The sequence below is a fragment of the Neofelis nebulosa genome, chromosome 8, assembly GCF_028018385.1.
Source record: "Neofelis nebulosa isolate mNeoNeb1 chromosome 8, mNeoNeb1.pri, whole genome shotgun sequence".
NCBI classification, from domain to species: domain Eukaryota; kingdom Metazoa; phylum Chordata; class Mammalia; order Carnivora; family Felidae; genus Neofelis; species Neofelis nebulosa.
This window is the reverse complement of record NC_080789.1, coordinates 10,489,228-10,516,663: the sequence shown is the minus strand read 5'-3', so window position 1 is coordinate 10,516,663 and position 27,436 is coordinate 10,489,228. Positions and strand designations below refer to the sequence as shown.

Here is a 27,436-nt window from a genome sequence, read left to right as displayed (position 1 = left end):
TAGTGGGATGGAAGAAGTCATTGTGGGCCGGGCGAGTCTCCAGGAGGTGACGGGGCTGTCCCGGAGTTGTCTTGAGGGCTTCCCGAGGGGAAGCGGTGACCGGGACCGCGCAGCCGAGGGGGGCTGTGGGCAGTCGGGCCCTCGGGCGGGCGGGGGCGCGTCTGGGGGCGGAGCCGCCGCTGGGTGGGGCGCCAGGCCCCCCGCTCCCGGCGGCCGCGGGCGGGGACCGAGGCCAGCGGGACGCCCGCGCCCGCGCCCGGCCCACAGCGAGGGGGGGCGGGCGGCGGTGAGTAGGCGGCGGCCGGCCGGGCCGGGCCACGCGGGCGGCGGCTGCTCGGGCAGGTCCGGGCAGGGCCGGGCAGGGAGCAGCGAGCCGAGCCGGCACCCCGCGCCGGAGCCGGAGCCGGAGCGCGGACACCCAGGCCGCGGCCCCGCCTCCTCCCCGCCCTGCGCCCGCCGCCCGCAGCTCGGAGCGGCGCCGGAGCGGGAGCTGGAGCCGCCGCCGGAAACCGGCCCGAGCGGGGCCCGGGGGTGAAGCCTGATCCCGGCGGCGCCCGGAGCTCATGGCGGGGCCGCGGGGCGCGCTGCTGGCCTGGTGCCGCCGCCAGTGCGAGGGCTACCGCGGCGTGGACATCCGCGACCTGAGCAGCTCCTTCCGGGACGGCCTGGCCTTCTGCGCCATCCTGCACCGGCACCGGCCCGACCTGCTGTGAGTGCCGGGGTGGGGGGAGGCGGGCGGGCCGGGGAGTAGGGCGGCGCGGGCCCGAGCTGGGGACCCCCGCCCCCCTCAGTGACGCGGAGCCCGGGCGGTGGCAGGCGCCGCCCCCCGGAGACCGAGACGCCGACCCTGCCGACGGCCCCGAAAGACTTTGGAGGCACTGAGCACCCGCCACCCAGGGGGCGCCCCCCCCCCCTTCCCCACGAGGCCCCGCCCCGCCCACTGGGACACCGAACCTGTCCCCCATACTGGTCCGTGGCCTAGGGGCACCGACCCCGCCCATAGGGCACTGATTTCCGCCAAAGGGACGCTGAGCCCCCGTAGGCCTTGACTCTCTCTGAAGGGGAACCGAGCTCTCCTTGGGGACCCTGGGCCTTTCCCCGCACCACAGTGCTCTCCAACAGGCGCACTGAGCACCTCCGTCCCGGAGAGGGAGGCATTGAGGCCCGTTCCCTCTGTGAGGGGTTCCCCTTGCTCACTTCTGTGGTTCCCCCATGCCGTCTTGTCTCCAGCCGGGCACAGAGGAGACCCCCGTTAAGAGTGGTTGGACGGATGGATATACACCCCCTACCTCCCACCGCAGTTAGGACACACATCTGCCTCCCAAGTGTGTGCCCCACAGCCCTGCTGTCCTCAGTGGGGCAGGGTGGCTGAGTGAAGGCTCATAAGGTCTGTCTGACAGCCACCACGGGGCTGCTCCAGGGTGGGAAACGGCCCCTTCTTACCCCCAGCTGCCCAGTGGGGTTCTCATGGAAAAATTTATTCCGACCCCCCCTCTCCCCCGGAGCAGTTGGCAACTTGGGGCTTTGACCTCAGCTGGTCCTGCCTTGGGCCCTGGAACCTCTTCCATTCATTCATTCACTCATTCATAAGACACCAAGTGAAAATTAAGCTGGGGCCCGCCCCTTCTGGGGCTTCCTGTCTCATCTGCAGCTTGAGACCAAGAGGTCCTTGCCTCTCTGGTGGACGGCGCCCCCGACAGGGCTCCCCGAGCGAGGCAGGCTCTGCAGTCTTTCCGTGTCTGTTCCACGGCCGACCTGTGCTCCCCCTGGAGCATCTGGGAGGGCTCTGATGAGGGAGAGAAGGGAGGAGAGGAATGCCACAAGGATTCCATGGTGCAGATGCGCTTGGTTCACTCTGTACCGGGGGGGTACAACGTCTGTGTGCCGTGGGGCCCTGTGTTGGACCCTGGAGCGGAGGGTTTGGGGGGACGTGGACGCGGAAGCGAAGCAGTTGAGGTGGAGACGCACACGGGCTTCTGCCTGCCGTGGGACATGTGACAGCTGCAGTAACACAGACACAGGGTGGGTGAGCTCAGGAGTGGGGCTTGGAAGGAGGGAGGAGAGGGGCACCCACATTGGACCCGTGTGTTGGAAAAGAGGGCTCACGGGATCTTCTGTTTGGGCTGGGGGCGGGCCTCGAGGCGGGAGGCAGGGGACAGGGCCAGTGTGTGAAGGGATCTGAGAGTCAGGCTAAGCTTGTTGGGCCTGAGCTTACCAGTATCAAAGTGCAGGCTGTTGGGTTTTGTTCAGCTCCCACGTGTTCTAAGTGTGTGACCTTGGGTAAATCACTAGACCCCCCCCCCCCCCTCCGGGCATCAGTTCCCTCGTCTGTAAAGTGGGGTTGATAATAGGACCGACGTCACAGGATTGGTGTGAGGCAACGAGCGTGCAATTAACAGTAGTTATTGTAAGTTGTGTGATGAGGGTGTGTTATTCCTTCCTTTACTCAACAAGTGTTACAGAGTCACCACTCTGTGCTGGGCCCTGCCTGGTGACGGAGATGGCAGGAGCCAGGTGATGGCAGGTGCCAGCCAGAGGGGGCCACCTGAGCAGAGACCAGGGGAGGGAGCACTGCTGGGACCTGGAACGCGTGGCAGGGGGGACCCGAGATACAGCTGGCCCGGAGCGCCAGGCTTGCTGGCTCAGGAGGGTGGATGGAGCCACGGGGGGCTTTGTGGGTTTTTTTTTTTTTTTTTTTTTTTTTTTTATTTATTTTTGGACAGAGAGAGACAGAGCATGAACGGGGGAGGGGCAGAGAGAGAGGGAGACACAGAATCGGAAACAGGCTCCAGGCTCCGAGCCATCGGCCCAGAGCCTGACGCGGGGCTCGAACTCACGGACCGCGAGATCGTGACCTGGCTGAAGTCGGACGCTTAACCGACTGCGCCACCCAGGCGCCCCTAGCTTTGTGGGTTTTAAGCAGGGGAGGGCAGCTCCCCTTCTGCGAAGAGATCCGGAATCCTGTCTAAACATTCATTTGTAGAGCAGGCCAGTGCCCGGGCTACCAGCCCATTGCGCAGCAGAGAAACTGAGGCCCAGCTGCCACATGAGGCGTAAGGAGGATCTCCATGAGAGTAGGGGCAGGGTAAGGGCCGAGGGCAAGAATCATCTGAAAGGTTCAAGCTCTTGGAGCTGTGGGCCCTGCCTCCACTAGGGGGTGGGGTTTGCCCTCCTGAAGGGGCTGGTTCATTGTTCCCCACCCCTGCCCCCGTCCCTTGAGGACAGAGACCATGTGGGTTTCATTTTTCGGTCCTTCGTCTCCCCCAGAGCCAAATAGAACTTCCCAGGGTTTTTGAAAACTCTTAGAGAATATCTGTGTTACTAAAGTCCAGATGTTGATGAGGGACAGAGATGGGGGTGGGGGAAGAAGCTGGAGGAAAAATTAGTATCTCAGGGGCCCTTATAATTTTCATACTGTTTCCGGAATTTATTCATTCAGTGAACATTTATCGAGCACTTATGAAGTACCGGGAATGACACAGGGCATGGAGGGCACAGGGTGAACAAAATGTGACCCCAGCCTTCTAGGAACACTGCCAGGGAGGCTGAAATAAACTGCCAAGACTAGTTGCCTTTGTCTCATTGGGTCTCTGAACAAGCCTTTGCTGGGGCTGGGCTGGCGACTGCTCACCTAGTCACAGAGCAAGAGGCTGAGGTTTAGGGATGTGAAATAGCTTGCTTATGGCCAGACTCTCAGGCAGTGGCAAAGCAAGAGGACCTAGGCACCCGGCTTTGGGGTCGGGGGAGAGGGAAGCGACCCGGCCAGATGTGGCAAAAGGGCTGAGGCTCATACGTAGTCAGCTCCCCTGTCCTAGTCCACCCAGCCTTGGGGCACCTCCCTCTGGGGTTCTCAGGCTCCCCTTTCCTGCCTCTGCCCACGGTTCATTGTCTGGGGCAGGAGGAGAAAGGCATGCCTTCCCGCTCCCTTGTATCACCGAGGCCCGCCCTTCACCCCGCCCAGACTCAACCCTAACCCTCCCCACCAACCTGGGAGGTGGTCTTAGAGCTCCCCCAACATACAGATGGGAAAAGGGAGGCCGAGACGACTGGTGACCTGCCCAAGGCCACACAGCCAGGCCCGGAAGAGCAGAGCCTGGGACCCTGACCTTGGAGGAGGTGCTGCCTGCTCTGGCCTCTGGGCCCACTGTCTGGGAGAGTCAAGGCGGCACTTTTCATCCATAGAAGGGCAAGGCTTTTGGCGGGGGCACCCGGGAGGCTGACGCGCAGGAAGGCTGTGCGAGTTGGTGTGGCCTCTCTGGGTTTGTGATATGCAGAGGAAAAGTCCAGAAATGTGGCTTCTCGAGGCCGAGTGGCTTCCCCTCTCTGGGTCTCAGGGTCCTCAACCGTAAAATGGGATAAATACCTGCCAAATAGAGTTGCTACAAAAATAAATTCCAGACAGGAACTAGGCACAGGTCAGCCATCTGTGGCTGTTCCTGTCATTACAAACATTAGTCCTGGTCTTAGTGTTGTCTTTTTTTTTTTTAAAGCTTATTTGTTTTGAGAAAGGGAGGGGGGGGGGGAGAGAGAGAGAGAGAGAGAGAGAGAGAGAGAGAGAGAGAGAGAGAGAGAGAATCTCAAGCAGGCACAGCACTGTCAGTCCACAGCCCAACTCGGGGCTCGATCTCACGAGCCATGAGATCATGACCTGAGTGGAGATCAAGAGTCAGACGCTTAACAGACTGAGCCACCCAGGCGCCCCTTAGTTTTGTCTTTGCCACTGACTCAGGACTCGGCTTTCTGGTACAGTGAGAGGAGGGATCTTAAACTTGAAAGCTTGGACTTGAGCCCCGCCCCTTCAGAGTGATTTCCAGCCTCTGCTTGGATGCCGGAGGGGGCCATGAGCTCATCCTCTGCCCCCTCCTGGCAGACCTGGCTTTGTGAGCATGTGCTCGTTGCCTTGGTTTCCTCCTTGACTGTCCACAGACCCCTCCCCCAACCCTGCTGAGGCCCCCACTGGGTGGGATGAGGTCGGGGCCACTGTTCCTTCCAGACTCCATACCCCTGCCCCAGTCACCTCCTCAACGCTCCTCCTCCCCTTTACCTTTTGCAGAGATTTTGATGCGCTTTCCAAGGACAATGTCTTCGAGAACAACCGTTTGGTGAGTCCCCAAGCGGGTGGAAGCTCTGTGGGCTTGTGGAGGCTGTGGGCGTGTGGAGCGGGGTGGGAGTGGGCAGGGGTGTTGCAGGGCAGGAGCTGAGGCAAGGGGGTCCTGGACCAGCTCCCTGAGAAGCTGCTTTGCACTGGGGCCCTGCCTGCTCCTCTCCCCGCCCCCTTCTTCCTTCTGGCCCCCCTGTGTCTGGATTACCAGCCGGTCCTCCTCCAGACCATCATGTGGGGCCAGAGGGGAGCCTATAGTCTCGGACCCTTCATCCCACTGAGGGGAGCTGGGCCTAGGCTGAGGGCCACCCACTAACCCTGCCTCCTCCTCCTCTTCCTGTTGTGGCTGCTTTCATACCCACTCGTGCACCTGCCCCCGCTCCCCCCACTGCCTTACCACTCCGCCTTCCCCCACCCCCGCCCCCACTCCTACCCTTGCACCCTCCCCTCTACCCCCCACTCCACACCTGCCCTCACCCCAGGCCTTTGAAGTGGCCGAGAAAGAGCTGGGGATCCCTGCTCTCCTGGACCCCAATGACATGGTCTCCATGAGTGTCCCTGACTGCCTCAGCATCATGACCTACGTGTCCCAGTATTACAACCACTTCTCCAGCCCGGGCCAAGGTGAGAGGGGACCAGCCCTACAGGGAGGCTGGTCCTGGGGGTGGGGCCGGGGATGTGCAGGACTGTTTTTCTGAGCGTTCAAAGGGGCAGCCGGGGAGGCAGCACATCATTTATTCACCAGATGATTCATTCAGGCACTGACATATGGACCGAGTACAACAGCACCGCGCTGGGCCCCCGGGGGTGCAGCCGTTCACGATCACTGCCCTCGTGCAGCTCACAAGTCTCCTGGGCAAAAAACACCCAAACCAATCGCCGAACAAAATGAAGGTAGAGAGACAAAGCAGGGCGAGTTCATTCGCTGCCTGTGAGTTCACCTCTCCGGCACTCGCCCTCACTTCCTGTTTGCCGATACTTCCCTGGGGTTTTTCCTCCCCAGCCAGCGAGACCTTCAAGGTCTGAACGCTGAGAGGCTGGGGAACTGGGGGTGGGGCTGGGGAACTTGGGGGAGCTACAGGGTACTTCTCTGCCCTGAGGTTACTGGCTGCTGAGCCCCCTGCCCCGGGGCATCCTCCTGCAGAAACCGCCCTTGAGGACAGCTGGGCCTCTCCTTCTGCTGAGAAGAAATGCGCCCAGGGGCCCAGAGGGGAAGCGAGGAGCTCAAAGTCACGTAACAGGAAAGCTGAATGGCTGGACAAGAATCCAGCTGTCCTGACACCTGTGCTGGGTCCCCGGGGGACTTGCCTCCGCTCTCCATGTGGACCATCCCAGACAACCTCTTTAAAAAAAAAAAAGTGTTCTATAAAGACAGATTTTTTTTTTCTTGCTAAGAGTAAAACATACTTTCTATAGAAAAGGGAGAACATAGAGAAGAGCATAAAGATGAAAATAACCTGTTACCCACCCAGCCATAGAGATCGATAGTGTAATTGAACAGATACCATTATGTTTGTTTTGGTAGAAATCAAAATGAAAGTATTTCCTGAGCATTGAGTCCTTGGTGAGAGGCAGTAGGGTGGGCATTAAGAGCACGGACTTAGAACTTCAGCTTTGCCATTGACTCTCTGGATGACAGTGGGCCACCATGGCCCTCTGCCTGCCTCAGTTTCTCCTTTGCGATGGGGATAAGAATAGCACCCGTCTCTTAGGATTGATGTGAGGAGCGAGGACCTGTGAACCTGTCTGGTCCTTATTTAGGACTCAAGGTTGATACTGTGACTTCTTTATTTCGTTGGTTAGAGTTTTAGCCTGTTTACCCAGAATTACAATCCAGTGTTACCTTCTGGAAGGTCCCTTGTTTCCAAACCCTCATCTCTTTCAACTGAGCTCTTTTCTGGAGGGCCACCCTTCCGAGGCCCTGTGAGGTGGGAGGGGCGGGGAAGGGCCTTCCACGATACTGTTGCTCGTGCCCTCTGTATTCTTGGGTCCTCACTGGGCGACCCTGGTGGGCCCAGCTCCCCTCGCTGCGTCTGGGTGGGATCACCCCCGTTCTTATTGCTAAAGGCACAGTTGGTGCTTTTCATACAACTTGGCCCCTAAATGCAAACCATTTTTATCCCACCTGATGTTCAGCCCACGGAAGCAACAGCAATGTGTCCCCACCCTGGGGGCAAAGCTGGCTGTCAGACTTCCCCAGATGGTCCTGTACTGTACTTCCTGGGCAAGTGGAAGGATTTCAAGGGCGATTTTGACTAGACTTGACTTTCGCTGGACTGGGTAGCTTTGGAACCTGGCCCTGGCTAAGACACCACAGCACCGTGCCGAATGTTCCCCCCTGCACCAGGCTCCGTGGTGCCAGTGACCCTGGGCACGGCAGCTGACCCCTGCCCTCCAGCAACCACGGCGTGGTCTGGAACCAGAGTGTGAGTGAAGGAAGCCCGGTGGCTGTGCGAAATGGGCAGTCCCAGGGTGGCACGGGTGAGGGTCATCCTTCTTAGTGGGGCCCCTGAGGGTCTCTCCCGTAGCTCAGTTTGAGCCGCTCGCTGCCCCAGCCATAGTCATAGTGTATTGTTTTGTGTTTTGAGTCCATCACATCCCTTCTCTGCTAAGCCTTTCTTCGTGGTGATCCCCCAGCCCCAAACGCCATCTTCTGTTCCATTTTTCCCACCCACGATGTTCTTTCCTACCCACCTTCCCATCTTCACATTTTGCCTCCTCTAAGCAGCCTGCCCTGATTTACCCCCCACCCCCCACCCCCCCGGTGCTCTTATGGCTCCCTGCCCTGTGGTGAACACATCAGACTCTGGTCATAATATTTTGATCACTCCTCCCTCTTCCCCTGCAGACCATCTCTGTCCGGTTCACGGCTACGTAGCCCCAACACCTGGCACTTGATCATTCATTTAACAAAATTTTTTTTTAACGTTTATTTATTTTTGAGACAGAGAGAGACAGAGCATGAACGGGGGAGGGTCAGAGAGAGGGAGACACAGAATCTGAAACAGGCTCCGGGCTCTGAGCGGTCAGCACAGAGCCCGACGCGGGGCTCGAACTCACGGACCGCGAGATCGTGACCTGTGACCTGAGCCGAAGTCGGATGCTTCGGATGCTTCACCGACTGAGCCACCCAGGCGCCCCTCATTTAACAAATATTTACCGAGCCCCCTAGGGGGTGTGCCAGGTGCTGGGGAGAGAGCCGAGAACGGGAGGGAGGGAGAGAGAGCACAGGTTAACAGTAGGTAGTTTAACTGCAAAGAAGTCTGATGAAGGAGACAAATCACGGAACTGGGGTAAAAACCAGTGGGAGGATGAAGAGGCTCCTAGACGAGTGGTCACGGAGGGTCTCCCTGAGGAGCTGGCATCTGAGCTGAGCGTTGGGCAGAGAGAAGAAGGAGGGCATTTGAAGATCTGGGGAGGAATGTTCCAGGCAAGGGGCAGCACAGGGGCCTGTGTGCTTCAGCGGGGAGTGGGCGGGACAGAGGGGATGAGGACAGAGGGGGATGATGGAGGGTGCTCCTCGATTAGGCTGCCCCGCTTCCAGACTCTCTGACAGTGACTCATCACACACGTTCCCATCACAGTCCAAGTTCACGCATGTGTGTGTCACTGAACCAAGTTTCAGGAAACGATTCTTCCCCTTAATGACATGTGATACATGCAGGGGCGCCTGGCTGGCTCATTAGGTAGAACATGTGCCTCTGGATCTCAGGGTTGTCAGTTCAAGCCCCACGATGGACGTGGCGAGTACTTAAAAAACACCACCACGGCCGTGGCGCCGGGGCGGCTCTTGATTTCAGCTCAGGTCATGACCTCAGAGTTTGTGAGTTTGAGCCCCGTGTCAGGCTCTGTGTTGATGGTGTGGAGGCCGCTTGGGATTCCCTCTCTGTCTCTCTCCAAATAAATAAACAAACTTAAAATAATTCTTAAAAAAAAATAAAGTTTGTCAAATGATATTTTAGACTACAGTAAGGAACTTGGGTTTTATTCTGAAAATTATCAAACCGTAAAATTGACTTGTTGGGGTGTATGGTTTTCTGAATTTTAGATTTTTATTTTATTTTATTTTATTTTATTTTATTTTATTTTATTTTATTTTATTTTTACATGTTTATTTATTTATTTATTTTGAGAGAGAGAGAGAGAGAGAGCTTGCGCACAGCGTGAGCAGGGAGAGGGGCAGAGAGAGAGAGGGAAAGAGAGAGAGAATCTCAACTAGGGTCTGTGCTGTCAGCACAGAGCCCGACATGGGGCTCGATCTCACAAACCTGAGATCGTGACCTGCGCTGAAATCAAGAGTCAGACGCTTAACCCACTGAGCCACCCAGGTGCCCCAGGTTTTTATTTGAATCAAGGAAGTACAGAGTAGGCGCTCAGTGGATATTTGCTGAAATCATAAAGGGGTGGAGTCTCAGAGGGGGCTGGTGGGGTATGGTGGCGTCTTTTTTTTTTTTGCTTGAGGGAGTGCAAGCAGGGTTCTGGGCCACACCAGCCCATTTTCCTGAATCTTCAGACCAATGCCACGTGGCTCCTCTCTTTTCCTTCCCTCCAACCCCCTTCCCCCGGTGGGAAGGAAGCCACTGGTCCTGCCACATACTGGGCGCTGCTGAATCTGTGATCCTACTGTTGCCTTAGCGTTTACGCTGCCCCTGAGCGGTAGGAGTCACTGTCCCACTTAGTGGAGGCTCAGGGAGGTTAACTAGCTTGCCCTTGCCCTTGGCTCGGAAGAGGAGGTGTCCGCTGGCCAGTGTGAAGTCGGGGCCTGCTCTGGTCCAGCTGTGTTGGGTGGTCTGCCCAAAGGCGATAGCTGTGGAGCTCAAGTTGTAGGCCAGGTGGGGGCCTCCTAGGACTTCAGGGTCTCTACCTGCCTCAGGGTCTCCCTCCTGTCTCTTGGCAGCTAGTGTCTCATCACCTAGAAAGGCCCAGGCACCCTCCTCCCCGCCGTCCGGAGCACCTACTCCAGCACAACCAGGAGACAGGGCTCAGGTAGGCAGATGCCTGGGGTGGGCGGGCTGGGGCCACTGTGGGGTTCATTCTTGGGGCTTGTCCCATTGGCTTTGGCCGTAGAGCCTCATAGGCCAGGGTGGGTGCTTTCTCCAGGGCTTGGGGTAGAATCAGGAGCTGCCAGGCCTGGGAAGGGGGCATAGGACAGTCTGCAACACTGACTTTGCCCTCGTGGCGCTGGCAGGATTTACACGTTATCATAGAGCAAATACTCCCCAGATTCCTGTTGAGACAGGGTTTTAGCTTCCCAGCATGATTGCATCGTATCCTCTCCACACCTCTGGGACGTCGGTATTATGTGTTGAGAAAACTGAGGCTCCGAGAGGTTTCGTCACCTGTCCAAGGCCGGTCCCCTGCTCCCAGATGTTTAGAGGAGCCACACTTCAAATGTGGATAGCACTTCCCGGTGTGCAAAGGGCTTTTCCCCCTTCCCAGCTTCCCCTTGCTGGAGGGGCTCCTGAGGGACGGGGAGCTGGTGCAGCCCGGTGAGCTGGGGCTGAGACAGTCAGGGGTTCTAGGATTCCGTCTGCAGGAGGGAACCCAAGGCACAGAGGGTATGAGAAGCAACCTCAAGGTCACAGTGCTTGGAAGCGGAGAAACCCGGATTTACATCTGCAGCCCCAGGAGGGGAGGCAGAGAAGGCAGACGAGGTGGGCCTACAAGGACAGTCACCCGTCAGGGGCCAACCTGCAGGGATGAGAGAGAGGAAGGGGTAATACAGCCAGGAGCCGTCTTTCTGGCCGGGAGGGCCCCAGAAACCGGAAGTCAGGAGTTTTGTTTCCATTCTGACCCGGTGACCTTGAGCCAGTCTCTCCCCCTCTCGGGGCTTCAGTTTCCTCATCTGCAAAGTGGTGACTGTCTCCCTCTGCTCCTCCGGGGCTCTGATGAAGTACATTACTACTGCAAAGCTGATGCGGACGTGGGGGGGGGGGGCAGTGGCTTTTGGAGGGGAGGGGACTATTCTTTAAAAAAATTTTTTTTGAGAGAGAGAGAGAGAAAGAGACATAGTGCAAGCAGGGGAGGTGCAGAGAGAGAGAGAGAGAGAGAGAGAGAGAGAGACAGAATCCGAAGCAGGCTCCAGGCTCTGAGCTGTCAGCCCAGAGCCCGACGCGGGGTTTGAACCCACGAACCGTGAGATCATGACCTGGGCCGAAGGTGGACGCTCAACCGGCTGAGCCCCCCCGGCGCCCCGGAAGGGGGCTTTTCTTAAACGGGGTGACTGGTGACCACACCTCTACCCCCCCCCCCCCCCCCCATGTGCCCACCCTGTCCCTGCAGGGTGAGGAGCTCTCCTCCGGCAGTCTGTCAGAGCAGGGCGCCCACCGGACCCCCAGCAGCACATGCGCAGCCTGCCAGCAGCACGTGCATTTGGTGCAGCGTTACTTGGCTGAAGGCAAACTATACCACAGGCACTGCTTCCGGTGAGTGGCGGGGGGAGCCTGGGGGGCAGTGGGCTTCACTCCCCCCCCAGCACCCCATTTCCAGGGAGGGAGATTCCATGGATTCAGCACCTCATGGGGCCAGGCACATTGTGGGGCTCTTCGTGCCAGAACATCTTCCTTATCCCCATTTTACCGATGAGCACACTAAGGCTTAGGGAGGGGAAAAGCCTCGCTCCGGCACGGAGTTAGAGAAGGAGCTGAGCTCAGGGGTTCTGCCTCCAGCGCCAAAGCTCTCTGAGGCTAACGACCTCCTGACAATTCAGGAGCTGCCTTAAACGCCCTTGAGAAAAACAGAAAGGATTTTTAAAAAATCACGACTTGTTTTCAATGTGTGGCTCCCAGGGGAAGTCAAGTTTAAAGAAAATGGAATAAGAGACAAGGAAAAGACAGATAACTTAGAAAACGTAGAAGAACAGTTTATTTATTCTTAATTTTTTTAATGCTTATTTATTTTTTGAGAGAAAGAGAGAGAGAGAGAGAGACAGAGTGTAGACAGGGGAGGGGCAGAGAGAGAGAGAGAGAGAGAGGGAGACACAGAATCCGAAGCAGGCTCCAGGCTCTGAGGTGTCAGCACAGAGCCCAGTGTGGGGCTTGAGCTCACAAACCGTGAGATCATGATCTGAGCCTTAACCGACTGAGCCACCCAGGTGCCCCAATTTGTATTTATTTAGTGTTTTATTTATTTTTGAGAGACAGAGACAGAGTACGAGTGTGAGAGGGGTAGAGAGAGAGGGAGACACAGAATCCGAAGCAGGTTCCAGGCTCCGAGCTGTCAGCACAGAGCCCAGTGCGGGGCTCGAACCCATGAACTGCGAGATCATGACCGGAGCCAAAGTCAGATAACTTAACTGACTGAGCCACCAGTCGCCCCGGGAAAACATTTTATATGTTGCGAAAAAGCAATTAGAAAATAGTCGAGAGGCCAGTGACTGAGTTACACAACATGCATTTGACTCTGGGTGAGTTTGTGTCTATGTGAGTCTGTGTGTGTGTGTGTGTGTGTGTGTGTGTGTGCGCGTGCGTGTGTGTGGTCTCATGATGGCCGGGCCTGGAACCCCAGGGGCCTGATGGCAGAACTGAGGTGTCACGAGGGAAAAGTCTCAAGCAGGCCCATCGTTACACCAGCACAATCACCTTTGGCCACGAGCGCGGTGTTTTAAAGACTTTTCACAGTGTCTTCCAGTGGAAAACACGTTTGACACTGAGAGTTCTGACACGTGCCTGAATAAAAACCTGTGTAAACAGTTGCGCAACTGGCATTAGAGTTCCCTAAAACAATATAGTCTCGCTTGTGCGATACACTCTGATGCGTCGTATTTCATAAAACAACACCGGCAACAAAACCCACGTTGCCTGGAAGCCCAGCGTATTGAGACAGAATCCAGGCTGGCAGGTGGGAGGAGGGGAGGGAGGGAACGGCCTTGGCTACTGGGGGAGGAGTGGCCGGGGTCCCGGGCTGGGTGCCCGGCTAAGTCGACGTGCCCACCCCACCTTCTCCCCGGCAGGTGTCGGCGGTGCTCCAGCACGCTGCTCCCTGGAGCTTACCGAAGTGGGCCCGAGGAAGGCACCTTCGTGTGTGCGGAGCACTGTGCCAGGCTGGGCCCGGGTGGGCGGTCGGGGACCAAGGCCGGGCCGCCTCTGCAGCCGAAGCAGCAGCAACTTGCAGAAGGAGCCGAGGATGTGGACGGAGGCGGCCCCGGCCCTGGTGCACCTGTCGGGGCTGAGGTGGATGTGCCCAAGGCCGGCCCCGAGGCCCGGCCCCAGATCCCCACCAAGCCCCGGGTTCCAAGCAAACCGCAGGAGCTGGGCAGCTCTCCGGCCGGCCGCCCCACGCCTGCCCCGAGGAAGGCATCTGAGAACACGGCCCCGACGCCCCCCACGCCCCGGCCCCGGTCCAGTCTGCAGCATGAGGCCCTGGGGGAGCCGGGTGGTGGCAGCGGCTTAGTAAATGGTGAGCGAGGGTTCAGGGGGGGCCGGGTGCTTGCAGGGGTGTGTCTGGGGTTTGACTGTGCGTGTGCACTGGGAGCACTCGTGGAGACCTGAGCTGGGCCCTGGGGCCGGATGTCCTGCTGAGGCCGATCTGTGCCTTCGAGGCACTGCCAGTGTCAAGGGGGAGATGGGCACAGACGGAGGGGTTTCCGGAGAATGTGGGAGCCTGTCACGATGGGGGAGGGGGGGCTGTTGTGGGTTGCATGGAGGCCACTTGGGGGTCAGGGAGAGCTTTGAGGAGAAGGTGATGCTGGGCCTGAGTTGAGGCAGTGTTTCCTGTCCGCACTGGGGACGTGTCCGCGGGCCACTCGGGTTCCCCCTTCTCAGCTGAAATGCAGATGGGGTTTCCGGGTACCCTGGCCTGGCCCCTATGACCATTCTTTACCTGTCACCTTTGGTGCTTATCTAATGTCCCTGAGTGCCGGGCCTTGGAGGTGCAAGGTTGCAGGTGAGGTCTCCATGGCTACCTGGAGTCCCAGATCTGCCAGGTAGAAAGGGAGGGCGCCCCAGGTTCCCCAGTGCCCGACTCTGCCGCCTTGCCCACAGCCGCCCGTGGAGGCCTGTCTCACTCTCCTTTCCCATCTAGGAAGGCTGCACGAACCCCCCGTCCCCAAGCCGAGAGGGACCCCCAAGCTGTCTGAGAGGTACGCTGGCTCTGAGAGGCTTTCCTGCATCGGAGGCCCTGGTGGTGGGAATGGGGGTGTTCCTGGGGCCTGGGGGGGGGGGGGCGAGGCCTCCCGTGGGCACATGACTCACCAGCACACGCTCCCGAGGACGCGCAAGGCTCACTCTGGGTGGGGTAGGAGGGCTGTGCCCGCCTCTCCTTCCCTGAGGCTCCCCCCGGGGTCCCCACTTTGGGGCAGTAGTCTGATGGAGACAGTGCCCCTGGGGCCCCTTTACCTCTCCAAGCCTCTGCTGCCCTGTGAACGTGGGAGAGCGAGGCCTCACTCAGAGAGCTGTTGTGAGAATTGGCAGCTGAGTACAGAAAGACCCAGAAAAGCTCAGCTCTGTCCCTGGCTCAGGCCCTCCACCCCGGGACCCTGCGTCCTGTGTGCGGGCATCTATTTCCAACTGTTCTTTGGAGCTGTGCTTCCCCTGTGTGGTCTGTGAGGGAGAGGGTGGGCCCCAGCTGAAATGGGAGTGCACCCAGTGAGCGCTTGCTGTATACAAGGCACTCTGCCCATTGGATCCTTACAATAACCTTGTGAAGTGAAGACTGTTGTCCCCCTTTCATAGGTGGGCGACTGTGGAGAGAGGCTGGGTGACTTTCTCAGCCTCATGCAGAGAGCCGCTGTGGGTCCTTTCCTGGGCTGGGCTCATGGAGGCTGTGTGATGTGAAGGTTTACGCTCTCTGGGCCTTAAGGGGCCCAGCCGACGTGTGACTGTAACAGTGCATTTCGGCCTTGGACCCAGACTGGCCCCCCCTGGGCTGGGAGAGAAGGGTGCGGTCTCTCATCTACCTCCTTGGAAGGAACTGTCAAGAGAGAGGAGGCTGCTGTCCCCCCGCCCCCTAATGGTTTCTGCCTCTTCCCCACCTCCGTCCAGGACACCAGCCCCCAGGAAGGATCCCCCATGGATCACACTGGTGCAGGCAGAGCCAAAGAAGAAGCCAGCCCCCCTCCCCCCGAGCAGCAGCCCCGGACCTCCAAGCCGGGACAGCAGGCGGGTGGAGAACGGAGGCGTGGCGGAGGTGACCCAGCAGACTCAGGTGACAGCTGGCCTGGAGCCCAAGCCCTACAACCCCTTCGAGGAGGAGGAGGAGGAGGAGGAGGAGGAGCAGGAGGTGTCCTCAGCTGCACCCGGCCTGGCCACAGGCCCCGCCCTGGCCCACTCGGAGTCCACACCCAAGTCCCTGCACCCCTGGTATGGCATCACCCCCACCAGCAGCCCCAAGACAAAGAAGCGCCCTGCCCCCCGAGCGCCCAGCGCCTCCCCACACGGTGAGTGCCATCTCTGGGAGCCCCCCGGACAAAACTCGGGGCTCGGCTGCCTGGGTCAGCCCAGGGCTGGGGAAGGGTGTGTGGTGCGGTGGGATCCCCGCCGGGCCAGGGGCCACGTGTGTCCTCTCATTTAATTCGAGAGCAAACCGGTGAGGTGGGTGGTCACACTCCCATTCTGCAGGTGAGGGAGCTGGGGCACAGAGAGGGTAAGTGATTTACCCAAGGCCTCATAGCACGTAAGCAGCAGAGACAGGATGTGTCAGGCAGGAGGCTCCAGACTCTGTACTCCTAACCCTTCGTAGTGCGCCCGCAGGTGAGGTGTCGTGAGGGTTATATGTGCGCCCCAGCCAGGGGTTCAGCGCAGCCCGGCTCACGGAGAGCGTGCGGCAGGGGTTGGCTTGAGTCTGCCTGTCTGGTCACCACCCTCCAGTTGCCGGGCACCTGGGACTCTGACCTGGCTGTGTGTGGCACATGCGTAATGACCTTGAGCAGTTCCTTCCCTGTGTCCGTCTTCAGTCTCCCCGTCTGGGAGATGGAGGTGGCGGGCCGGCCCCAGGGCGCTGTGCCCCCTCCGCCCATTGCGCCCTCTCGCGTCCAGGCACGTCGTGGTTTTTGTCGCTCACCGTCTTGCGGGCTTTCTCAGGCCTTGGGCCTGGTCACCTTCCACCGCGGCTGGGGGGTGGCCCTCAGGACCTCAGCGGGAGCCCCTTAGACGGTGGGACTGAGAGCACGTGCTCGGTTCCCTGCTCCGGCCCCTGCTGGAGCCCTGGGACCCTGGAATTAAGGGTGGCTGGCAGCTTCCGGATGCTTCGGGCGGGATGAGTGCTGAGTCCCACATAGCTGTGTCAATCCCAGCCCTTCCCGGGCAAGTGCCTTCTCTCTGGGTCTGTGGCCTCGTCTGGAAAGCACAGATGGTGGTACTTCGAAGCACGGTGTCCATCATCCACGTGAGGACTAGCACGACACGGGGCGGTGCCTGGCCAGGGCCGGCCGCTGCGAGGGCTGCGGGCTCCTTCCCTCTCCTGCTGGTCGAGGCAGAGGAGAGGCCAGCCTTGATTCCGTCTGCCCTCCCCTCCTCTGGCAGATCTGCCCCTTCCATTGGGCTTTGCCTTGGGTCAGATCGGACGTGGGCGGGGAAGTAGAGGCAGCCGCCATGTGCACGAGGAAGCGGGGAACAATGTGGAAACCCGGGACGACAGGTGTGCCATGAGGTGGCACAGCGCATCCCAGAGTGTGGGGGATGAACGCGGATGATTTGGCCCCTCCTGACCTGGGTCCTAGCACGTTGCTGTTCTCTGGGCCCCGGCCTCGACTGGACGCGGGAGGACTTGGGTTTCCAGGGCCACCCCCAGCCCTGTGGAGAGTGGGGGGCGTGAGGTGAGGCTGTACCTCCTCGTGTGGTGCTCACGTGCTCGTTTGTTTGCCCAGCTCTCCACACCTCCCGCCTCTCACACTCGGAGCCTCCCTCGGCTACCCCGTCGCCAGCCCTCAGCGTGGAGAGCCTGTCCTCCGAGGGCCCCAGCCAGACCCCGCCTGGGGAGCTTCTGGAGCCACCGGTCGTGCCCAAGAGCTCCTCAGAGCCTGCAGTCCACGCCCCTGGCACCCCCGCGACCTCTGCCAGCCTCTTCGCCAACTCCTCCTCCCTCTCCTCCTCTGGGGAACTGGTGCAGCCCAGCACAGACCGGATACCCCAAGCCAGCCCTGGCCTCGCTCCCAACACTAGGGGCAGCCCGGGCCCCCAGCCAGCCAAGCCCTGCGGTGGCGCTGCCCCCACGCCTCTCTTACTGGTTGGAGACAAGAGCCCCGTGCCTTCTCCTGGAACCTCATCCCCGCAGCTCCAGGTAAAGGTGAGTTCTCCCCGCCTGCTAAGAGCTGCTGTCCTGTCCGATGGATCTGTCCAGTGGTCTGACTTATTTACTGACCCGGATGTGTCCCTCGGCCCATTCACGACTGTATTTGCGGAGGCACGGATTCATCCACCCGTCCACCCGTGCATCCGTTCCCCTGTCCCCATGCCTGGCCCTTCATGTAGTGATGCGTCCAGGCCCCTGGCTACTTGCCTGTCCCGTGTAGTTGTCCCATCGGGACCCCTTCACCCAGCCACCGTCTGTCTTCGCATCCTTCCGTCCACCTCTCCATTCTCTGAGGCCCTGCTTCTGCCAGAGGCCCCCTCCCTGGCTCACCCCAGGCTCTGTCTCCTCTTGGGGGTAGAGTGGGCAGGGGGCTCGTTTTCCAGGTGACCTTCGTGCCTGTTTGTGTAACTGTTTCTCAGTCCCGTGCCAAGGACCAGGGGGTCATTAGGGATCAGGACACTTCCTCTAGGCGTCTAGTTCCTGAGGGCACCTCTCTTGTAGCCACAGTCCTTTTGGGCCACCAGGTTCTGATGGTCCACATCTGCGCACTCTCTGTAGCCCGCTGGGGCCCAAGGCTCGTGCAGCCCCCGGGGGCAGGGTGGCAGGACAGCTCATGGGGGTGGGGGGTGGTGGCCGTAGTCATGGTCTGATGGACCTGACAGAGGATAAGTCGGGGGAGAGGGCTGAGCTTTCGGTCCAGACAATTTAACCTGCCCCGGCCTGGGCAACGGTGTCCTAGCCAGCTCTGCCACCCGCCTGCTGTGTGACCTTGAGAAGGCCCTGCCCCTTCTGTGGGCCTCGGACTGCTCTGGGGAGGCCCAGGGTTCCTTAGGAGGGGCAGGTAGGGGAAGAGGTCAACTTTGGACACCTCCCCCTTCAGGCAGCTCCTTTTAAACGTCTTCTTCCCATCCTGGGGTGTGTGTAAGGTTGGCTTGACAGTTGGTGCTGAAAGGCTGAGAACCCTGAGGAGCTTGGGGGCCTCGGGCTGTTTGGTCCTGCTGGGCCCCTGCGGGCGCTGCCCTGTGGGAACCAAACCCTGTCTCCTTGCCATGCCTGGACTCAGGCCCTGGTACTTTCCCTGCTTTAGACTGGCAACTGCCAGTCCAAACGAATCCCTGGGCTGGCACAAGTGAGAGGAGCAGGGCTCCCTCCAGCCTCCCTGAGCTGCGTGGAGAAAGTTGGGTAAACACTCCTGGGAGCACTGCAGGCCTCAAGTGAGACCTTTCCGTGGGGCCCACGATGACCCCTCTGTTTCCGATGAGCTGGGGAGAGCAGTTGGAAGACGCTGGCGTCGCTCGTATTGGCAGGCGAGGCCCTGTCCCAGTGCTGGGGCGGCCTGGCTGTGCTGGCCTCGGAGGGGGCAGGGGTCTCCGCAGAGGGTCAGACAGATGCAGGGCTGTGGATACGTGGAGGGGGGTGCAGCAGAGAGAGGGTAGGGGTCTTTCCTGGACAGGGAGGAAGCCACTCTTTTCCTCCATCTACTGGCCAGGTGGAAGGTGGGATCTCTGCTTTCACACTTCCTGGCCGGGCGGTGCTGGGCAAGGAGCTTCGTTTACCTCTCTGAGCCCGAGTGCCTGTTAGAAAAGGGTGGTTGTGAGGCCTGAGTGAGCTGTCTGGCCCTACACTTCATGTCCTGACCACTGCCCCGGTGCTCGACAGCTGTCCTGGCCCTAGCTTGGGCCCTTGGGAAGTGCATGACCTTGAGCCAATTAATTAACCTCTCTGAACTTGAGCGTCCTCCGCTATAAAATCGGCCTTCCAATACCCATTTCGCAGAGAGGTTGTGAGAACAAGAGTGTAGAAAGGCATCCAGGGCAGCAACTACGTGTGGCAGGTGCTTGGAAGTGGAAATGTTTGTTGAATGCCTCAGTGCATCTGAGACTGAATGCTGGGAATCTCTCTCTGCCCGGGCTGCCTCCTCCCAGGCTCCAGGCCATGGTCCCATAGTCCCATAGTGATCAGGCTACAGCAGGGGGCGGCAGAGGGGGGCAGGGCTTGTCTTACTGCCTCTTCCCCAGACTTATCCTCTGCCATTCTCCCGCCTTTAGTCTTCCTGCAAGGAGAATCCCTTTAACCGGAAGGCATCACCCACAGCATCCCCAACCACAAAGAAGGCCACCAAGGGATCCAAGCCAGCCAGGCCACCTGCCCCAGGACACGGCTTCCCACTCATCAAGCGCAAGGTACCAGCCACTCGGCTGCCTGAGCCCTGGGGACCCCCTCCCTTGGCCGCCTCAGGCATCCCCTGGGGCTCTCTCAGAGGCTGCCTGTCTGGGCAGCTGCCCTCGGATGCCCGAGGGTGGCCTGGTCGGGAGGTTTAGCTTGCAGCCAGGGGGATTTTGAGCAGACCAGCTGTTCTCAACCGGGCGCAATGAGTGATGCATTTAACTTGTTACTAATAATAGTTCAAGGATCAAAGCACTCACATGATATACTTGTCGTTAAACAGATTAGAGCGTTCTCGAGTTTATCTGTCCACTAGGGTCACTCTCTCACATTGTGGTATCATTTCTGGAGGGGCAGAGAAGTGGGGGGAGGGTTGCCACGAGAGGCAGGAAGTTGTGCCTCCCTCTGGGTGTGCCTGTTGGCGCTGGCTAGGGCCAGGGGCATCAAGGGGCTGTGGCTGTCCCCACAGCCACCCTTCCCTGCACCGGGATCCTGTACCTGGCCACGCTGGGGGGTGGCACACAGCCTAGGGCCCGAGTCTGTGGTGGCCAACGCTGGCCAGAAGTGGCTAAAGCTCCTGGAAGCGGGCAGGTGGGAGGAATGGGCTGTCCTTCAGGTCACCGGGGCATTGTCGGGCAGGTCCAGGCTGACCAGTACATCCCCGAGGAGGACATCCACGGAGAGATGGACACTATTGAGCGCCAGCTGGATGCCCTGGAACACCGTGGGGTCCTGCTGGAGGAGAAGCTTCGTGGCGGAGTACATGGTGCGGGGGCTGCTGGGAGGGCCTGGCGGGTGGGACTTAGGGGTGACGGGAGGCTCTCTCCCTGGGGGCAAGCCCCGATGGCTTCTTCGGGGGCTGGAAGCGCCGCCAGCCCTGGCCTCAGTGGGCATCTGGCTTCCAGAGGGCCGTGAGGACGACATGCTGGTGGACTGGTTCAAGCTCATCCATGAGAAACATCTGCTTGTGCGGCGGGAGTCTGAGCTCATCTATGTGTGAGTCCCCCCCGCCCCCCCCCCCCCCCCACTTGGCCCCCTGCTCCGGTCCCCAGAATCCGCAGAGTTTACAACGGAGAATCTTCCCTATGTTCCCTCGTCGCTGACAGCACAGGGCAGGGCAGCCATGCAAGGGGCAGGGTTAACAGTCATTGTTCCTGCCTTCTAGTTTCAAGCAGCAGAACCTAGAGCAGCGCCAGGCGGATGTGGAGTACGAGCTGCGGTGCCTTCTCAACAAGCCCGGTGGGTATGGGGACACGTGCTCCTCTGGCACCCGCCCGGGGGGGCCTGGCGACATTTAGGAGTGGGCTGGGTGCTGACCCTCCAGACTGGGGATAGGCGGACACCGGGAGCAGGGCCAGAGGAGGAGAGCGCCGGGGGGTGTCGTCTGGGTCACGTAACAGGTGGTACACGGGCTCGAGCGATGGCAGGACAGGGAACGGCATGGCCGGTGTGGGGTTGTGGACTCATGTGGCATCAGGGGTGACAAGGCTCTCAGGCAGCACCAGGCCTGGGAGCAGGCTGGCCTGTTTGGGCTGCTCCCTCTCCTGGAACTTGTGGGTAGAGCGGCACCCACTGGGGAGGGCCTTCAGGCTCCAGGGCCTGGGGCTGCCCCAGGTGAGTGGGTGACAGCAGATGCCTGGCCATCAGGCTAGAGCATGGCAAGATTGCACCAGCGGTGGGAGGGAAGGTGGGTCCCCTGCACAGTGTGGCTCAGCGGGACCCTGGGAGTGGCTCTGGGAGAGGCAGGAAGGGCCTAGAAGGGTGGAAGGGCAGCGGGAGGGATCGGGTGTGTGTGGAGTCACATGGTCCTGTGTTCTGCCACTAACAGGCTGGGAGCAGTCCCACTTGGGCTCAGGTCATGATCTCACGGCTCATGGGTTCGAGCCCCGTATCGGGCTCTGGGCTGACAGCTCAGAGCTTGGAGCCTGCTTCGGATTCCATCTCCAACTCTCTGTCCCTTCTCTGCCTGTGCGCTTTCTCTCTCTCTCTCTCAAATATAAACATTTAAAAAAATTTAAAAAAACATGCTGAAAGCAGAGGATGGGGGGTGTGGGGGGAGGGCGCTGGTTAGGCAGGTTTCTTAGTCTCTCTGAGTCTTAGTAGCTTCAAGTGTAAGACAGGATAAAGGTACCCACCTCGTAGGATATTCCTGGGACCAGGAGACAGTGGGTAGGGAAACACTCCGTGCCCTCTGAGGGGCTGATGGTTGATGGTTATTATATGTGGCCGAGTTGGGGTCTTTGGCCATGATGTGTAGTTGAGCCACAGCTAGGCAGAGAGATCAGAGGTATCAGGGCTCTTGACCACTTCTTGGTCCAGGCAGTGGACCTCACTGTTCCCATTTCACAGATGAGGCAATGGAAAGCTGGAGGTTGAGAGTCTTGCCCACTGGTGGGGGGGCTGGGCTTCTAATCCAGGTCTCTGACCCTGGCCTGTTCCTGGACACACAGCCCTTCCTGTCTGCTGGGACAGTGGCCCTGCCTCTCCACTGACTGAGGAACTTGGGGGGCTGGGTGAGACCCAAGGCAGGAGTGTCTCTGGAAGCCACTCCCCTGCTATCTGTGAGTCATTCCCAAATCTCCTGGAGGCTGGGGCACGGCCCCCATCCCCGCCCCCTCCCACCATGCAGAGGGAGCCACAGTGACATTCTGTGGCTGGGGTGGGCGCAGCACCTGCACCCCCAGGCCAACCTGGGCCTGGGCATATTGTGTTGCTTCTCCAGCCTTCTGTGTGATGGCAGCACGTCCTGGGCTTGTCATCCTGTCCCAGATGTTGCCTTTGCAGAGATGTTGCCTTTGGTTTATAAGGCCCCAGATGAGGTAGGGACCCACAAAACACCAAAAGGGCTGTGGCTTGGGGGTGTCAGGTTCCCTGGGCTCCAATCCTGGCTCTCCCCTTGCTGTGTGATACTGGTCAAGGACTTAACTTCCCTGAGCCTCAGTTTCCCCACATGTAGGTTAGGGACATAACCCCCCTGGGCCCAAGGTTTGGGAAGCGTCAGAGTAAGATTTGATTTGGGCCGTGACTCAGAAGCCCGTGCTGTCCCCAGAACTGTGCTGGGCCACCTGCTCCTGAGCTTTGGCCAGATGAGGTGTTAGGACATTGGGACAGGACTAGGGGGCCTCAGGATGTTTCTTTCGAGACAGGGAGGCCTGTGGTGCCAGGTGTCGTGGAGGGAAGGCTAAGTGTGGGCACCCTTCCCCTGGGAAGCTATGGGCTGGATGAGAGGTAAAAAGGCACAGGTGGGCCCCTGGGTGGTCCTGTGGGATGGCTCGGGTTCTTGGGAGGAGGCTGGTGGGGCAGTAGGTACGTGAGACCTCAGGGACACCTCCTGGCTGGGCTCCCCGCCCCTAAGTTCCTGTCCCCTCTAATCTGCCCTCCTTCATGGCATTGTGTTAAGGTCCCGATGTGCCACTTGGGTCCACACACTGCCACACACTGCTTCTACTGTGCAAGGACCTAGGAGTCCCCTGTTGTCTGCCCCCCCACCCCCACCCCCCGGCCCCACTCTGGCCAGCCCACCTTTGGAGACTCTTAGCAGGCCCAGCCTGCATCCTGGCTCTTCTAAGAAACCACCTAGTGAACATTTGTGGAACAGAAGCAGGAATGCTTCGGCAAGAGCTGGTCTCTGTTCTCAGAACGTGTGTTGTACTTGCCCTCCTGGAGCCCCCTCGAAAGGTTTTTTGGTAGGCATCCTGGTATGCTTTGTCTCTGCCAGAACCACCTTCGTTTCCCCCAGAACTTGTCATCCCCACCCGGCTGGGCCCCTCCTTTCTGTCCTCATAGGATCCAGCATGGGGGCAGCCCGCAGCCACCTCAGCACTTACGCATTGGTTCCTGGCTTCCTGGGAAGGCAGGCGGGTTTCCCCCGACTCATGCCCCCGACCTTTCTCCCTGGGCAGAAAAGGACTGGACAGAGGAGGACCGGGGCCGAGAGAAGGTGCTGATGCAGGAGCTCGTGACCCTCATCGAGCAGCGCAACGCCATCGTCAACTGCCTGGATGAGGACCGGCAGAGGTGACGTGGCTGGGGAAGGGCTACCCCCTGGGGTTCCTTGCCGGAGGGGTCCGGAGCAGGCCGGGCCAGCCCTGTCCTCACTGCCAGTGATCCCAGCGCACCCTTGCTCAACCCTGTCGGAGGGACTCAGAGGCTGGAAGGGACTGAGAATATCCGGGCCTTCCTCCTGTGCGACCCTCGGCTTCCCTTTCTCGTTTCAGGGAGGAAGAGGAAGACAAGATGTTGGAAGCCATGATCAGGAGGAAAGGTGAGGCCCTCCTGGGGCTCTGGTTCCCCAGAACGGTTGGCGGGCAGGTTGGACAGAGGGTCGGAGCGGATGCTACAGGGACGGCGTGTGCAGACTCCCAGCGTCTCTCTTGCCGGGAGGGCCGTGTGTGGCGAGAAGGGCTATGGCCTGGGCTGGGAGTGGGGGGCTACAGGGAGGGCTGTGGTGGGCAAGGGGCACTTTCCTAGGGTGGCTGCCTGAAGCCAGGCATTCCTCCTTGACATCTGGAGCTGATCTTGGAGGAGTTGGCGGCCTCACACACCAGTGCCTACCAGAGATGAGACGGTGCCCGGAATGGTGGAAAGGGCACTGGCCGCGGAGTCAGGAGACCTGGGTTTAATCTTGGTTCCACCAGTGACTCATTCTGGGGCTTTGTGGTTGGGTCTGGACTCTAGTCAGGCTGCTTGGGTTCCAGTCCCAGATCTGGAACTTACTAGCTGGGTGACTTGGAGCCCCAGCCGTTTCAGCCCTGTAGGCCTCCCCCTCCTTGTCTGCAGATTGGGGGTGATAGGGGCACCCCTTCACGGGAGAGCTATTCAGATAATGCATGTAAATAAAGCACTTAGCCCCGGGCCTGGCAACTACAAAGAGCTCTGTTGGTGTTAGTTCATTTCAAAGGCCCACATTCTCGTTGTCTATAGGCAGATGATTTCTGAGGTTCCTTCCAGCTCTGTCCGTGTTTGCGTTGTAACCCACAGAGCTGAGCACCAGCCTAGGGGTCGGGCCTTTTCATGATAAATCTTGGCCACGCTTCAGAGTTCCAGACTGTTTTCACATTCGTTTATTTCCGGATCCTTGCCAGAAACCCCATCCTGTAGGCCCAGAAAGGTGAAGTGACCTGCCCAAGGTTCCACATGAGGTGGAGGGGCGGAGCTGGGCCTCCGTCACGGCCCCTGGCCTCTCCCGACGTACTCCCCCTTTCTCTTCTGCAGAGTTCCAGAGGGAGGCTGAACCCGAGGGCAAGAAAAAGGGGAAGTTCAAGACCATGAAGGTGCTGAAGCTGCTAGGGAACAAGCGTGATACCAAGAGCAAGTCCCCGGGGGACAAGAGCTAACAGCGAGGGCAGCCAGCTGGGACTTTCACCCCTCCTAGCTCAGCCCCTGGGCTGTGCTCCACTCGAGGGCGGCGGGGGGGTGGGGGGCTCCCTGCTTCCCATCAGGATCAGTCCTGAGGAAAGATGATGCAAGGGGAGGGGGCCTCTCGGTGACAGCCTCTCCCTCCTCAGGGTCCTGTTGCTGGTCTGGGCCAAAGAGTTTTCTTCCCCCTTCTCTGAGCCATAGGCAGCTGTGGCTCAGCTCTGCCCAGTCTGGTTCTGGTGCTTCCAGATGCTGGGACTGACCCACGGAGCCAGCAGGGTCCTAGGTCCAGGATCCAGGGAGGGGCCACGGCCCAGCACACCCGCCTTGCCCACCACCCAGCCCCTGCTGTGACGGGCAGCCCCTTGGTCTCTCCTGTTCCCTTCTGTACTGTGTCCAGATGGGATTCTTAGCTGTCACAGTCCTGACCTGGAGGTCCTTCCGCCCGCGTGGTCCGCCCATGGCGGACCTCCGGCCGGGGTCTCCTGCCTTCAGGCCTCTGCTGCTGTTGGCAGGCCAGCACTCAGGGCTTGGTGGCCCTGGCTTCTTCCTGCCCCAGCCCTGGCTCTGCGTCCCCGTTTTCCTTTCCAGTGCAGGTGGCCCTGAATCTGTTTCTCCTCACTCAGGAGCTCTATTTATGAAGTCTAATTAGGTTTGAGCTCATTACTGTGTCCTCAGACACAAACGGGCCTGATGGACAAATCCCTCCCTCTGTCCCTCAGAGTTCTAGGAGGGGCCTCTCTCATTTCCCCTGGTTCCATAGGAAACCTCACCCCCCGGAGCCACGGGGCTGGGCGGCCACGCCGGGTGGATGAGGGTCTCTGCGAGGCAGGCCCCGTGGCAGTTCCGGTCCCTGATCATCAGCCGAGGGAGGATGTTTCACAGAGGTGCTAATCCTGGTTCCTTAACACATTGTAGTCTGACCCCTTACTTAGACCTCCCCCCACCTCCCCCAGGGCTGGGGATGGTGGGCCTGTTCCTGCGTGTGGCCGTCACCAGTCTGTCTACTCACACTCGACTGTTGTCCGTTCTCTCCTAACTTGTTCCCCTGAAGGACTGATGGCCACTGACCCCACTGAGATGGCCAGGGGAGAGGAGGAGCCGATGGGGACAATGGCCTTTTCCCCAGGGAATGTGTCCAGCAGCTCTCGGTCAAAGCACTGTTGCTATAAGCTATCTCTGGGGTGCTCCAGGGCACCCCCCTCAGCACACCTCTGGGGAAAGTACGCACTGTATTAACTCACGAGGATTTTCCTCGCCAACAATAAACAGAGACAACCTCAGCTGCCGGTGCCCTGGAGCCTTGGGTGCTTTGCCCTTAGCCAGGTCTGCCTACTTCCCTGCGTCCGCCGCATGCCGTGGCTGGACATCTCTGGTCACCTGGGCAGGACCTGTGGGGCCGTCCCTGCCAGGGAGCCTTGGTCCTCAGTGCCTGCCAGTGGGCAGGACTCTTCTGCAGCTGGGAGAGGTGGCTCCGGCACCTGCACAGCCCCTGGCGGTCTCCTTCCAGACGTGCCTATTGACCTGGAGCTGGTCACCAACTCCACAAAGGCTTTCAGGGGCCAGGCAGGTCACACGCATGACCAGGCGGGGTATAACCTGAGGAGTGGCTCTGGCAGGCTGTTTGGGTGTCTGGAGACTCAGGTGGTGGGGACTGGGGCGAACTGGGGTGTCTATGCCCCCAGCTAAAGGGGGAAGTTCTTCGTTACTTAAGTCAACTGTAGTTTGTGGGAACGTGGGCCCAGTGTTGCCAGACTCTTCCATTTCTCAAAAGAAGCTAGAAATCCAGATTGCGTGTGCGTGTGTTGTAAACGTTGGCAACGAATCTGAATTTAAATCCAGGGTAGGCTGTATTGTCACGGGTGGCCAAATTTGTCCTGGCGTTCTCCAGTTTGCTGCCTCTGGGCTACGTGAGGGGGCCTTTGAGGTGGAGGACAACCGTCCTTGTCATATTATACCCTCTGCCCTCAGGTTCTGGAGGGTGTGTGGACACAGGCCTCCCATGGAAATGTTCCTGAGCCAGCCCTTCATCTGGCCTCTTCCACTTACCTGTTTGGGGCTACGGGGCCATGTTTGTTCTGCGACCCAAAGCTCGGGTCATGTATGTGGCCTGTAGGATGAAAGGCATCCCTCCAGGTGGGAGTGTTGGTTGAAATCGCCAAAAAAATTTTTGGGGGGTGAGAAGGGGGATTTTGTTAAAGCACGGGGACGGGACCCGTGGGTAGGAAGAGTGGCCTAAATTTCCAAAATATTTTGACGTGTAGGGAGAGGAAAGTGTCAGAATGCCGGAGAGTGTAGGGCTCGTGGCTGTGAGAAGAAATGGGGACGTCCATGTACTGTGTGCCAAGCCTGGGGGGCTGTTCTTGTGGTCGGAGGTCTGGCTTCGCCGATGAGTAGTCGGAGTGGAGTCTGGGGTGCTGCCCAGGCTCGCAGGGCACAGGCTGGGATCGGAGCTCCAAAGCCGGGCTCTTTTGGTCTAGCTGTCTCCACCCTTGTGTCTCTGTGGGCCGCGGGTTTAGCGGAAAGAGCGAGAACTAACTTCTAACCCTTAGTGGGCTACTTGAGTCGAATGACCTTGGTTAC

General features: G+C 59.4%; 1 protein-coding gene across 4 annotated transcripts; it reads left to right on the top strand.

The window, feature by feature from the left end:
* Positions 1-448: 448 nt before the first annotated feature.
* MICALL1 (MICAL like 1) lies at positions 449-26,136 on the top strand. Of its 4 annotated transcripts, XM_058741324.1 has the most exons (17): positions 449-709; positions 5,054-5,102; positions 5,584-5,725; positions 9,999-10,087; positions 11,384-11,526; positions 13,053-13,498; positions 14,123-14,180; positions 15,082-15,476; positions 16,905-17,323; positions 19,378-19,512; positions 20,135-20,261; positions 20,401-20,491; positions 20,661-20,734; positions 23,398-23,512; positions 23,713-23,759; positions 24,710-24,768; positions 25,908-26,136. In XM_058741324.1, exons 1-17 carry the CDS (start codon positions 564-566, stop codon positions 25,911-25,913), a joined length of 2,541 nt encoding a protein of 846 aa, XP_058597307.1. In that variant the 5' UTR covers positions 449-563; the 3' UTR covers positions 25,914-26,136. The 4 variants fall into 4 exon arrangements, with proteins under 4 accessions (XP_058597307.1, XP_058597306.1, XP_058597305.1 ...); XM_058741323.1 differs by having other exon boundaries at positions 16,905-17,317; positions 24,710-26,136; XM_058741322.1 differs by having other exon boundaries at positions 24,710-26,136.
* The last annotated feature ends 1,300 nt before the right edge of the window (positions 26,137-27,436 follow it).

What these genes read in the sequence shown, in the direction of transcription:
- MICALL1 (XM_058741322.1), top strand. Translation starts at nt 564, where the DNA reads ATGGCGGGGCCGCGGGGCGCGCTGCTGGCCTGGTGCCGCCGCCAGTGC. An exon ending in CGGCACCGGCCCGACCTGCT is followed by an intron (nt 710 to 5,053) that starts GTGAGTGCCGGG and finishes TACCTTTTGCAG; the next exon opens with AGATTTTGATGCGCTTTCCA. An exon ending in GCCCAGCGCCTCCCCACACG is followed by an intron (nt 15,477 to 16,904) that starts GTGAGTGCCATC and finishes TTGTTTGCCCAG; the next exon opens with CTCTCCACACCTCCCGCCTC.